This window comes from Xenopus laevis, chromosome 4S, assembly GCF_017654675.1.
Source record: "Xenopus laevis strain J_2021 chromosome 4S, Xenopus_laevis_v10.1, whole genome shotgun sequence".
NCBI lineage: Eukaryota > Metazoa > Chordata > Amphibia > Anura > Pipidae > Xenopus > Xenopus laevis.
This window is the reverse complement of record NC_054378.1, coordinates 132,638,357-132,652,728: the sequence shown is the minus strand read 5'-3', so window position 1 is coordinate 132,652,728 and position 14,372 is coordinate 132,638,357. Positions and strand designations below refer to the sequence as shown.

At 43.7% G+C, this 14,372-nt stretch overlaps 1 protein-coding gene across 4 annotated transcripts in view; it reads right to left on the bottom strand.

The window, feature by feature from the left end:
- Window positions 1-14,372, bottom strand: part of nisch.S (nischarin S homeolog) — a 56,910-nt gene extending 42,538 nt beyond the window's left edge. For 2 of the 4 annotated variants that reach the window (XM_041591101.1, XM_018240911.2), the window contains exons 1-7: window positions 14,184-14,368; window positions 11,464-11,547; window positions 4,975-5,157; window positions 4,626-4,674; window positions 4,244-4,407; window positions 3,780-3,875; window positions 1,777-1,872 (exon numbers count right to left, since the gene is read on the bottom strand). In XM_041591101.1, the coding sequence (XP_041447035.1) occupies window positions 1,777-1,872; window positions 3,780-3,875; window positions 4,244-4,407; window positions 4,626-4,674; window positions 4,975-5,157; window positions 11,464-11,547; window positions 14,184-14,279 (768 nt within the window). In that variant the 5' untranslated portion in view covers window positions 14,280-14,368. 4 annotated transcript variants of the gene reach the window in all.

The following is a 14,372-nucleotide window of genomic DNA, read 5'->3' as shown; positions in this document are numbered from 1 at the left end:
TTTAGACCAGCCCCTATTTCTGATTTCGGATTCACTGTCATCTGGTATGGTGCCTACGGATTGGAGAAAAGCTGATGTTATTCCAATATTTAAAAAGGGATTACGATCTCAGCCTGGCAATTATAGGCCAGTAAGTCTGACATCTGTGGTGGGCAAATTATTTGAAGGCTTGTTAAGGGATCACATTCAAAATGTTGTCCTAGTGAATGTCATTATGAGCAGCAATCAGCATGGCTTTATGAAGGATAGGTCATGTCAGACGTATTTGATTGCTTTGTATGATGAGGTAAGTAAGATGCTGGACAGTGGGGGGGGGGGCAGTAGATCTATTTGGATTTTGCCAAAGTGTTTGATACTGTGCCCCACAAACGACTGCTTTCTAAACTAAGGTCTGTTGGGCTTAATGAAGTCGTTTGCACATGGATAGGAAACTGGCTACAGGATCGGGTACAGAGGGTGGTTGTTAATGGGACATTCTCTACTTGGAGTAAGGTTCTTAGTGGGGTCCCCCAGGGCTCAGTATTGGGGCCACTTTTATTTAACTTGTTCATTAATGACTTAGGGGAGGGTGTTGTAAGTAATGTATCAGTGTTTGCAGATGAGACAAAACTATCAGCCCAATTAATTCCATCCAGGATGTGGCACTTGCAACAGGATCTTGACTAACTGGCAATCTGGGCAGCTAAGTGGCAAATGAGATTCAATGTTGATAAATGTAAAGTCCTGCACCTGGGATGTAACAATATCCACTTATACCCTTAATGGGACTGCACTAGGCAAATCCATAATGGAGACGGAGCTTGGAGTCCTTGTAGATAATAAACTTGTCTGTAGCAAGCAATGCCAGTCAGCATCATCAAGGGCAAATAAGGTCTTGACTTGTATTAAATGGGGCAGAGAGTCACGGGAGGAGGGGGTCCCACTGTATAGAGCACTGGTAAGGCCCCATCTAGAATATGCCCTACAGTTTTGTCTCCATCACTCAAACAGGACATTATTGTATTAGAGAGGGGACAGAGAAGGGCAACTAAGCTGGTAAAGGGGAAATCTTAGCTATGAGGAAAGACTGGCCAAATTGGGGATGTTCACGCTGGAGAAGAGGCGCTTAAGGGGTGATATGATAACTATGTATAAATATATAAGGGGATCATATAATAATCTCTCTAATGATTTATTTATCAGTAGGTCTTTCCAGCTGACAAGGTCACCCATTCCGATTAGAAGAAAAGAGGTTCCAGCTAAATATTGGGAAGGGGTTTGTTACAGGGAGAGCTGTGAAGATGTGGAATTGTCTAACTGAATCAGGGGTACAGGCTGATACATTAGATAGGTACAAGGAAGGGTCGGATGCTTTATTCACCAGTAGCTCCTCCCAGCAGACAGGAGGGAGCCAATGAGATTAGAGGAGGGAAAGGGGTGTTACAGGGAGAGCTGGGAAGTGAATCAGGGGTACAGGCTGATACATTAGATAGGTACAAGGAAGGGTCGGATGCTTTATTCAGCAGTAGCTCCTCCCAGCAGACAGGAGGGAGCCAATGAGATTAGAGGAGGGAAAGGGGTGTTACAGGGAGAGCTGGGAAGTGAATCAGGGGTACAGGCTGATACATTAGATAGGTACAAGGAAGGGTCGGATGCTTTATTCACCAGTAGCTCCTCCCAGCAGACAGGAGGGAGCCAATGAGATTAGAGGAGGGAAAGGGTTGTTACAGGGAGAGCTGGGACACATCATTTTGCAGCTTATAAGGAAGTAAATGTATTGTCCATAAAGTTTCTCACCTGCATTGTGGGTGCAGAAAACTTGATGCTCATAGTCGCCAACGTGTTTTTGCAGCAGGTCAGACCGCTGAAGAGTTTGGCGTTGCAATGGCTGATCTGGTAAGAAAACACCAAAAATATATAAATAATAGTCCTAATATTCTCCTGTGCAACCAGCAGCCACTGCCAGTGCTCCCCTTCTACCTCTTCTGGTGAATCTGGCGCAAGTTCTCCCCTTCTACCTCTTCTGATGACTAAAGTCCCCCCGCTGACACAAGGGAATGCTGGGGGATTAAGCTGCCAGTGATTATATGAAAAGGAGATGCATCAATGGCTGGAAGAGAATCAGACTGTCGCATACACATTGTACACAGCAGTGACATCATGAAACTAATTGTTGTGTGAGGAGCAAATGTAAATGATTGTGTGACCACAATGACACTGTTGTTGCTCATTCCTGGAGCAGTTGTGCCCCCCCCCCCCGACAGCTTTGAATTAAAAATGGTTTTCACATAATGAAAGAACTTGGAAGCAACTTTCCAATATAAATTTCACCTACTCAGCACCCGTCTGATTCTGTCGCCCAATGTTTTCCCTGCCGGACCAAAGAGGCTACACGTGATATTTGCCTGAGAACTAGAGTCAGTGCTATTCACATGCTCATCACAAGGTTCCTGTTCATGGAGACACTTAGCAACATAGATTGTCAATACGGAGCCAATAAGGACTGAGGGGACCCTTTGTGTGGGGGTCAGAGGTAAGTGCACAATGTAAAGTGGGGCCCATATCCGGCAGCCACAGAGATCTGAACACAAGGGTCTCAATACAAAGATAAGTAATAAAAAGTAACAATAAAATTGTAGCCACACAGAGAAATTGTTTCTGGGGTCATTTGAAAGAGTCAAATGAAGGCATCAAATTATAGAAAAATGAAGACCAAATGAAACGTTGCCAATAGTTGGACACTCTATAGCAATACTGAGGGGCACATTTATCAAAGGTCGAGGTGAATTTTCAAATGAAAAAAATTTGAATTTCAAGCTATTTTTGTGTACTTCGACTGGGGACTAGTCCAAACTCCACTCGAATTTGAAAAAAAATTAAAAATTTCGAAATTTATCATATACTGTCTCTTTAAAAATTTGACTTTGCTGATTCTCCTTCTAAAACTTGCTGAATTGCCATTTTGGCCTATGGGAGAACTGCTAGAACCTATTTGGAGTCAATTTGGAGTCGAATTCCTTGATTTGAAGGATTCTAATTCAGCCATATACGGACTTATTCGACCAAAAAAAAAAAACTTCAAATTAATTTTGGTTGGTCTTTTTGAATTTGAATTTCGAAGTTTTTTCTATTCGAAATTCGACCCTTGATAAATATGCCCCTAAATGTGCATGACTCCTTTAAAGTGGAAAGCGTACACATAATTCTTATTACTGAGCAGCAACAAATATCACTAAGTACACAGCTTATCCTGAGAGCAGACTAGGAAACCATGAGGAGATATTATATAGATATTATATAGATATAGAGATATTATATAGAAATTATATAGAAATTATATAGATATTATATAGAAATTATATAGAAATTATATAGAAATTATATAGATATTATATAGATATTATATAGATATTATATAGATATTAAATAGATATTAAATAGATATTATATAGAAATTATAGATATTATATAGATATTATATAGATATAGAGATATTATATAGAAATTATATAGAAATTATATAGATATTATATAGAAATTATATAGAAATTATATAGATATTATATAGATATTATATTATGTAGATATAGAGATATTATATAGAAATTATATAGATATTCCAGTAATGGAACGTAGGTACAATGATTTCATATGTGAAAAGAAAACCTTCAAAATCTCATTCTACACAGACACTGCATGTTATTAGATATTAACTCCTGATGAAGGGCAAGATACAACCGGGCTCATGTCTGGCACCCAATGGCACCCAGGAGACTGGACACACAGTGGGCTCTTCTTACCTCAATCTGCCGGAGAGATTTAAAGATGGACAGGTCACACGGAAGGGATTGTTCATGGATATTACTTGTCCCAATGGGGCCGTTTGTACCACTGATCTGAAATACAAATACTGACAATGAAAAATGTTGTCAAATATCAGCGCCAGTACAAGGGAGACAGCGAAACAGCCCAGGGAATGTGATCCTTACCTGTAGCCAAAATAATCCCTTACATAGCCAACAACTTACTCTGTACCCCTAGGGCACGTGGAACCTGCATGCCAACAATATAGCCATAGGACTTCTGGGGAGATGTGCCAGTGTGGATAGGGGATCCCAGTCATAGGGGGTCCCAGTGATAGGGGGTCCCAGTGATAGGGGGTCCCAGTGATAGGGGATCCCAGTGCCATTGGCAAATGGGGGTTGCTGGGATGCTGATAGTACAAAGCTCTCATGTGAAGATGAACAGTGGGGAAAGCCAGTACCTTGAGATATTTGAGTCTACAGGCAAAATCCATGATGTGGCCCAAATCGTTCCTGGCATCGCCGGTAATACAAGTGGGCTTGGCATGTCGGAGTAACTGTGTGACGGCATAAAGCTGTAGAGGGTTCATGTTAAATACTTCTCCGGCCAACAGTAATTGTTCTCCTGTTCCAAAGAAGCAAAGGGAATAGAATATAAATCCCAGGAAGCACTCAAAGACTTGGAACTTTCATACAGTCAGGTTAGAGTTAATCCAGGCGGGGCCCAATCCTCTATGTTATATCAGCCAATGGGCAGCTCTCTAGTGCCAACCCCCAGTGTCGGTCTCCCTTATTGGCACGGGGTGGCGGCCGCGGCAACAATATTAGGAGAAGAGAAATTACCTTTATGGAAAAGCTCCTCGGCCAGGACTGCGGCAATTCCATGAATTTCCTGCAGGACAAAAGCAGACATTTTAGCATCACTTCTGGTCCCTAGAAATCAGTAATTGAGGAGCAAATAAGCAACAGGTTTAGTGGTCCACTAGAATCCCACTCACAATGAGGTTTATTTGGAAGGAATCTGTGATTCTTTATATTTACCTGTGGCAGGTAACCTTTAGCTCTCTGCCCCCCCCCCCCACTGTGTAACCCAGGTGGCAACAAAGGCATTGGGTGCTACTGGGCACATTCAGCGTGTCCTTTGCCAGGATTGTGCCAGTTGGCAGCTGCCATGGTGTAAATGAGAACTTACATAGAGGTGGAAGTGTAGGAAGGAGGACATTGCTCGGGGAACAGCGAGTGGGAAAAGGCCCAGTAGAGTCTGCAGATACATCTCCAGCTCCTTTTGCCGCTTCTCCACCAAACTCTTAGAATTCTTCCCAATCATCTTCTTTGGTGGCAAGAGATTCTTATCGACTTTATTCTCCAACGTCAACTGAAATACACAAGCGGATGAGCCTCACACCCGGCATTGAGCAAGAGAAACAAGAAGTTGTGATGCACAAAGCCAAGAGCACATTTGGGATACACACTAATTCTTACTGCTCAAAGTCTCTACACTGGACAACTGAAAGCAGCTGCTCTGTGCTCAATGTGATGCCAATTTCGGAGTTTTCTTACGCTTTCATTTATAAACTAGGGTTAGGTAAAGGACTCTGCAACAAAATGCTCAAATGATGGAACCTCTGCAACAAAATGATTGTTAGTTAATGAGTCTTAAAGGGCAAGTCAGTCTCCAACAGGACTTGAAACAAGGGAAACTTGTGCTCACCACTAATTTATAAATGAAGCTGTGACCACGACATTCACATAGACAAATACAAGATCCTCTGCACTCAACCCATTATCAATATATTTAGGACATTTTGTGCCTTAAGCTACTGAAATTGCCTTCCCCTTAAAACAAAACAGGGATTGTTTGTCCATAAATTGCAATATATTTAAACAACTACGTCAAAGCCATCTAACAGGACTTCAGCAGCAACGGCACAAGGACCTGTTGTAACCGCACTGTATCACCATAAGATTCCATCGCTCAGCTAAGAACAGCAGCAGCATGGCGGCACTGAGCAGTCTCTGAATGAGACCTCCTGCCACATTCTCAATGCGGTCACAGTCTCTTTCCACCCACCTAATGGTTTTAGTGATGAGCACAACTTCCCCTTGTAGAAATAGGAAAATAAACAAAGTGTTGTAAATCAAGAACAATTATTTGTCACTTAAAAAATAATGAGTGCCGCCATATGTTCCACTATATGTGTTGCTTTCATAACTGAGGGCAGCTGGGAAACTGACAATATGTCTAGCCCCATGTCAGATTTCAAAATTAAATATAAAAAAATCTGTTTGCTCTTTTGAGAAATGGATTTCAGTGCAGAATTCTGCTGGAGCAGCACTATTAACTGATGTGTTTTGAAAAAAACATGTTTTCCCATGACAGGATCCCTTTAACCATTATTATGCTGCCACCTAGTGACCAAAGCTATACGGCAAGCTCTGTATTTCCTTGTTTGTAAACCCTCCTCCTCTTCCTTCATGTGTGATGTCACTTCCTCCCATCATCCTCTTGTGTTCCTGCCTTCCATGAGGGAGGAGCTACAGCTCAGAGTTTAGGAATGGAATATTCTTTATGACCTGCAGCAGTTGTACATCCACTGTTACATGTGTCCATCCAGCTGAAGTAAAGCAGCTTTGTGACTATCTGCAATGATTGTCCTCAGACCCAGAAGGGAGGTCATTATCTCAGTAATTGGAGGCAGAATAACAAATCAGGTGATGTTCAGCCCGTGACAGCGACGGTAGGAAAGTTCTATGTGACAGAAAGAAGTGACAGTCTCATGAGACAATCATCAGCTGACAGAAACCGACTAACCTGTCCCATCGACTACTAAACGACTGATCCCAACGGTCGGGACAATCATCACACAGTGAACAATTCATCCGACTTTCTCTTTGGGACTATGAGCAGCTTTAGGCTCAAGATGAACGAGATCCCCAGGACACTGAGCATGGAGCACATTCCCAATGTACAGCTGCATCTTCTGCCTTCAAACTGCTTTTACACCGGCACAGACACAATATTGTTTATTATTTGCTCTGGAACGTGTCATGTGGAATAATAGGAAGAATTCCGAAACCCCCTGTCATTGATTGTGATCTATAAACACTCCCCTCTCGGACGCACTTACTGACAATTGGCTACAGGGAGAGTTGTGGAGAAAGTGATGAAAGTCTTTTACTACTTTATTTGATCTGAATGTTTAGTGGCAGGTCTGGAGATGGGAAAGTCCGATTGTACGATGATTTGAATGATCGGATCTTTGCATCTATGGCAGCTTTACATTGCACACAGGTGGATTTCATTTCACTAAATTATGTGACTTTTGAAGTTAATTAGTTGAACCAGGATTTTTGGGAGCTTCATGGCAAAGGGGGTGAATACATATGCACATGCCAATTTTCAGGGTGAAAACATTTGCAAGGCAGTGTACAGTGTGACGATTAACCCTTTCACTGCCAACTGATTGGGTCACGTGTGAACTTTTATTGCCAGACAGTTTTGGAACATTTTGTGCTTTTTCAGTTTTGGGCTTTTCCTGGGGGGACTTATATTGTTTTGTTTCAGGATAGGGTAAGGTTTCAAATGATAATAGAATTCTACTTCTATAATGAGATATAGGCTTCTAAATGTAACAAAGCCACACGTTCCTTAATATGAACATATATAGTAGAAAGAGAATTTATTTTATGCATGAGACCCATGTCTCAACTGAAAGCACCAATACCAAATATATATATATATATAGTTGTATGGAGACTTCTAACTTGCATTGCTCAAATACTCCCAGCAGTTCACTACCAAATTTCCAAATTTTCCACTCCACAAAACGGCCTACTTAGAATTTCAAGGCCAAACATTCCACTAATAGGAGGTTTACCCCTAACAAACTGCACATTTTCTCAAAGAACAGATTCTGACCAATCCTAAATAAGTAAATTTGTCTTTCTATTCCAAACTACCCAATCACAACACTTTCCTAAAGTTACTGGGTTTTATAAAACATTTTTACATGTTTGAATGTCCCACATATGATCATACATATCATTACATACCAAGATAAATCAGCCTAAATATGAACCCCTGGGCTTACCCAAGTATGTGACATTAAGAGACCCCAAAATGTACTTTGTGCATAAGAATTTGATGGATCATATCTCCACTACTTCATAAACACACTGGTAGATTTACATGGGGTTAAAGCTCCAAAAAAGTACAGCGACCTCTGAAAGCCATATATTTTTGAAAAAAACACATTCTGATGAATCCAAAATGGGTAAATACATATTTCTACTATAAACTGCAATGCTTTCAATTCAATTTTTATGACATTTCTAAAAATCAACTCAAAATGTTGCAATTTGCCACATTTATCTCACACAACATTTCACATAAAAAGGCAAATCACCCCAAATAAGTCCAGAGGTCTCCTGAACAGTTTGATGCCCAATAAGCATAGACATAGCAAAGTATGTGACCCCAACTGAAAATGAAAATGTATTGTCTCCTGCCAACTCAGCTGCTGCAAACAAAGCCCCCTGACTGCATATTCTGTGCCATAACTCTACAAAGACCCCCAGAAAACCACATATTTTCGGAAAGCACGCATACTAACGAAGTCAACACGAAACTGCAAAGTTATGTTAAAAATACATAAGGAACAATAATGCACATAAAATTGCAATAAAACAACAAAAATTGTGCAAATCAATGAAATAAAAAAATAACTGGTCCAACAGTGTAATCAGTGGCCAAAATATATGATCTGACACACTGCCAAAATAAACAGTTTTTATTTGTGTTGCAGGACTGACAGCCACCCAGCTTCTTTGCCCATGGGGCTGTCACTGCTCCTCTCTCTATGCGGAAAGACTCATGTGCCTGGGAAGGTACATAGTACAATACAAGTGCTTGGCTGGCAAAGGGTTAAAGGGGTGGGTCACCTTACAATTAGCCTTTAGTATTATACAGACTTTTACAGTTAGGTCCATAAATCTTTGGACAGAGAAGTTTTGTCTAATTTTGGTTCTGTACATGACCACAATGAAGTTTAAATGAAACAACTCAGATGCAGTTGAACTGCAGACTTTCAGCTTTAATTCAGTGGGTTGAACAAAAAGATTGTATAAAAATGTGAGGAACTAAAGCCTTTTATTAACACAATCTCTTCATTTCAGGGGCTCACAAGTAATTGTACAATTGAGTCAAAGTCTATTTCATGGGCAGGTGGGGCAATTCCTTGGTTATGTCATTATCAATGAAGCAGATAAAACCCTGGAGTTGATTTGAGGGGGGGGGGGGGGGTATGTGGAACAGACAACATGAGGACAAAGGAGATCTCCATGCAGGTGAAACAAGTCCTCCTTAAGCTGCAACAATAGAAAAAGCCCATCTGAGAATTTGCTACAATATAAGGAGAGGCAAAATCTCCAGTTTGGTACATGGTGAGAAAGAAAGAAATCACTGGTGAACTCAGCAACACAAAAAGACCTGGACGTCCACGGAAGACAACAGTGGTGGATGATCTCAGAATCATTTCCATGGGGAAGAGAAAGCCCTTCACAAGAGCCAAACAAGTGAAGAACAGTCTCCAGGAGGTAGAGTCTCCATATCCAAGTCTACCATAAAGAGAAGACTGTATGAAGTAAATACAGAGGGGGCACTGCAAGGTACAAGCCACTCATAAGCATCAACAATACAAAGGCTACATTGGACTTTGATAAAAAACATCTAAAAAAGCCGCACAGTTGTGGAAAACCATTGTTTGGACAGATGAAACCAAGATGAAGCTCTAGCAGAATGATGACAAGAGTAAAAAAGTGTGGAGAAGGCTTGGGAAGAGCTGATGATCCAAAGCATAGCACAGTTGTGTATAAAACATTTGGGGGGCAGTGTGATGGCTTGGGGTGCATGGCTGCCAGTGGGACACTAGTGTTTATCCATCATGTGACACAGAAGCACAAGAATGAATTGTGAGCTCTTCAGAGACACTGTCTGCTCAAATCCAGCTAAATGCACTCACATTGATTGGGAGGCGTCTCATAATGAGCCAAAACATAGAGCCAAAGCAACCCAGGAGTTTATTAAAGCAAAGAAGTGGAATATTGAGCTGATGTGAAGCCAATTGAGCTGCATTTCACTTGTTGAAGACTAAACTTGGGACAGAAAGGCCACAAACAAAGAGCAAGTGAAAGAAGCGGCTGCAGTAAAGGCCTGAGTATTAAACAGGAGCAAACCCACAATCTGCTGATGTCCATGAGTTCAACACTTCAGTCTGTCATTGCAGCAAAGGCTTTTCTACCAACTATTAGACATGAACATTTAGTTTTTAGTTTTTTAACTTATCCAAAAAAGTTATCTCTGTCCAAAGATTTATGGACCTAAGTGTATATTGTCACTTTCCTTGTGTTCATTTCTTTTTAACTTCTCATCTTTTAGTTTAGCAGCTTTCTCGTTTGCTATTGTGGCAGCTATGTGGTTGCTAAGGTCCTTTATAGCCTGGCAACCAGGAAACAGTTCAAACAATAGAGCGGAAGATGAAAAGAAGACAGACTGAAGAGAAATAGCAACATCTGTTTGGTTGCCGGGGTCAGTGAGCCTGACGACCAAATAAAGTGCCACACAGGGAATATTGTTCAGAATCTCATGTAAAGTCCCTGTGCTTTTCTCTGCTCTAATACCTTATCTATTGCTAAAAATGGGAAAAAATTATGAAAATGAAAACTATCAAAAAAGAAAAAAGAAAAGACCAAATGGAAAGCTGCTAATAGCCAATGGTGTACTCGAGCAGCCCCTTTGTAAGAAGGAAAGCAGCAAGAACATTGTGCAACTAGAACATTATTACTATAACATTATTACTTATTATTATATTACTTATTATTACTATAACATTGTGCAACTATAACACTGCTCTCCCAGATCTCCCCAGTCCCCACATTCCATACAATCAGATTGAAGACAATCACTGTTGCAGATCCCTGTGTTGCTATGGGAGGGGCTGTAGGTAACAGGAGCCAAAGGGGCAAATTCACTAAGCGCCGAACGCTAGCGTTAATTCGCTAGTGTTTGGCATTTTCTTTACTGCGCAAATTCACTAACTTGCGCAGTGTACTGAACGCTACCTTTTACGCTAGACTTCCTTCGCCACCTCAGACCTGGCGAAGCGCAATAGAGTAGATAGGGATTGTTTGAAAAAAAGTCAAAATTTTTTCTAAGTCCCAAAAAACGCTGGCGTGTTTTCTACATTATGGGTGATAGGCTGAAAAAGATCGAAAAAATTTTTGGGGCTCCCCTCCTTCCCCCCTACATGTCATGGCAACTTACCTATACAGTGGGCACATGTGTAGGGCAAAATAAACATTTTATTTGATGATTTGAAGGTTTTCTAGCCATTTGTAGTGCAGATACGTATTCCTCCATTGAAATTTGAATTTGGCGCCGTATGCAAATTAGCCTTCGCTAGCGTAACTTCGCTTTACATAGCGAATCAACGCTAGCGCAACTTCGCAACCTTACGCTACCCCTGAGCGCAACTTCGGATTTTAGTGAATTTGTGGAGCGCTGGCGAAACTACGCCTGGCGAAGTGCGGCAAAGCACGTCGAAGTTGCGCCTGGCGAAACTACGAATGTTAGTGAATTTGCCCCAAAGTGTCATCTTGACCCCCGGGTGCCACTTAAACTCACCTTCTCATGAAGATCAAAGAAATCGCTGTAACGATGTTTCACTTTCCACTGGAAACTGCCGACATAAACCTCAATGATATAAACCTGCAAAGCAAAAAAAATAGGGTGTCAGTGAGACAAGGAGATTGGGTGACAGTGAGACGGGGCGATTGGGGGCCAGCGAGACGGGGAGAGTGGGTGCCAGCGAGACTGGGTGTCAGGGAGACGGGGAGATTGGGTGCCAGTGAGACGGGAAGATTGGGTGCCAGCGAGACTGGGTGCCAGTGAGACGGGGAGATTGGGTGCCAGCGAGACGGGGAGATTGGGTGCCAGCGAGATGGGGAGATTGGGTGCCAGCGAGACGGAGAGATTGGGTGCCAGTGAGACGGGGAGATTGGGTGCCAGCGAGATGGGGAGATTGGGTGCCAGTAAAACAGGGAGATTGGGTGCCAGTAAAACAGGGAGATTGGGTGCCAGTAAGACAGGGAGATTGGGTGCCAGTAAGACAGGAGATTGGGTGCCAGTAAAACAGGGTGATTGGGTGCCAGTGAGACGGAGAGATTGGGTGCCAGTAAAACAAGGTGATTGGGTGCCAGTAAAACAGGGTGATTGGGTGTCAGTGAGACGGAGAGATTGGGTGCCAATAAAACAAGGTGATTGGGTGCCAGTAAAACAGGGTGATTGGGTGCCAGTGAGACGGGAAGATTGGGTGCCAGCGAGATGGGGAGATTGGGTGCCAGTAAAACAAGGTGATTGGGTGCCAGTAAAACAGGGTGATTGGGTGTCAGTGAGACGGAGAGATTGGGTGCCAGTAAAACAAGGTGATTGGGTGCCAGTAAAACAGGGTGATTGGGTGCCAGTGAGACGGGAAGATTGGGTGCCAGCGAGATGGGGAGATTGGGTGCCAGTAAAACAGGGAGATTGGGTGCCAGTAAAACAGGGAGATTGGGTGCCAGTAAAACAGGGAGATTGGGTGCCAGCGAGACGGGGAGATTGGGTGCCAGTAAAACAGGGTGATTGGGTGCCAGTAAAACAGGGAGATTGGGTGCCAGTAAAACAGGGAGATTGGGTGCCAGTAAAACAGGGAGATTGGGTGCCAGTAAAACAGGGAGATTGGGTGCCAGTAAAACAGGGAGATTGGGTGCCAGCGAGACGGGGAGATTGGGTGCCAGCGAGACGGGGAGATTGGGTGCCAGTAAAACAGGGTGATTGGGTGCCAATAAAACAGGGTGTTTGGGTGCCAGTGAGACGGGAAGATTGGGTGGCAGTAAAACAAGGTGATTTGGTGCCAGTGAGACGGGGAGATTGGGTGCCAGTAAAACAGGGTGATTGGGTGCCAGTAAAACAGGGTGATTGGGAGCCAGTAAAACAGGGAGATTGGGTGCCAGTAAAACAGGGAGATTGGGTGCCAGCGAGACGGGGAGATTGGGTGCCAGTAAAACAGGGAGATTGGGTGCCAGTAAAACAGGGAGATTGGGTGCCAGCGAGACGGGGAGATTGGGTGCCAGTAAAACAGGGTGATTGGGTGCCAATAAAACAGGGTGTTTGGGTGCCAGTGAGACGGGAAGATTGGGTGCCAGTAAAACAGGGTGATTGGGTGCCAGTAAAACAGGGAGATTGGGTGCCAGCGAGACGGGGAGATTGGGTGCCAGTAAAACAGGGTGATTGGGTGCCAGTAAAACAGGGTGATTGGGTGCCAGTAAAACAGGGTGATTGGGTGCCAGTAAAACAGGGTGATTAGGTGCCAGTAAAACAGGGTGATTGGGTGCCAGTGAGACGGGGAGATTGGGTGCCAGTAAAACAGGGTGATTGGGTGCCAGTAAAACAGGGAGATTGGGTGCCAGTAAAACAGGGTGATTAGGTGCCAGTAAAACAGGGTGATTGGGTGCCAGTAAAACAGGGTGATTAGGTGCCAGTAAAACAGGGTGATTGGGTGCCAGTAAAACAGGGTGATTGGGTGCCAGTAAAACAGGGTGATTGGGTGCCAGTAAAACAGGGTGATTGGGTGCCAGTAAAACAGGGAGATTGGGTGCCAGTAAAACAGGGTGATTGGGTGCCAGTAAAACAGGGTGATTGGGTGCCAGTAAAACAGGGTGATTGGGTGCCAGTAAAACAGGGTGATTGGGTGCCAGTAAAACAGGGTGATTAGGTGCCAGTAAAACAGGGAGATTGGGTGCCAGTGAGACGGAGAGATTGGGTGCCAGTAAAACAGGGTGATTGGGTGCCAGTAAAACAGGGAGATTGGGTGCCAGTAAAACAGGGTGATTGGGTGCCAGTAAAACAGGGTGATTGGGTGCCAGTAAAACAGGGTGATTAGGTGCCAGTAAAACAGGGAGATTGGGTGCCAGTGAGACGGAGAGATTGGGTGCCAGTAAAACAGGGTGATTGGGTGCCAGTAAAACAGGGAGATTGGGTGCCAGTAAAACAGGGTGATTGGGTGCCAGTAAAACAGGGTGATTGGGTGCCAGTAAAACAGGGTGATTGGGTGCCAGTAAAACAGGGTGATTGGGTGCCAGTAAAACAGGGTGATTGGGTGCCAGTGAGACAGGGAGATTGGGTGACTGGGTGTCAGGGAGACGGGGAGACAGGAAGTGCAATGCCCAAAAGAAAGGAGTTGCTTTACTGCAGTGTCAGTGACACAGGGATGAGGATGAGGCGAGTGTAACAGACACAGTCGGACAGACAATGAGACACAGACAATAAAGGACAGACAATAGGGGGAGGAGGGAGAGGTGACAGACCGTGTAGGTTTCCACCAGTTCGGAGCCCACAACCCGGATGTCCCGGGGTCCCTCTCTCTCCTCCATCCCACGGGCCCCGCTGCTCCGGCCCAACATGAGTCCAGTCAACTCCAGGCCAGGCCCCGCCTCCTGTCACGAGGAAGACAAACGCCCTCAAAATCTCCGGACCGCCCCTTTCCCAACCTCCCT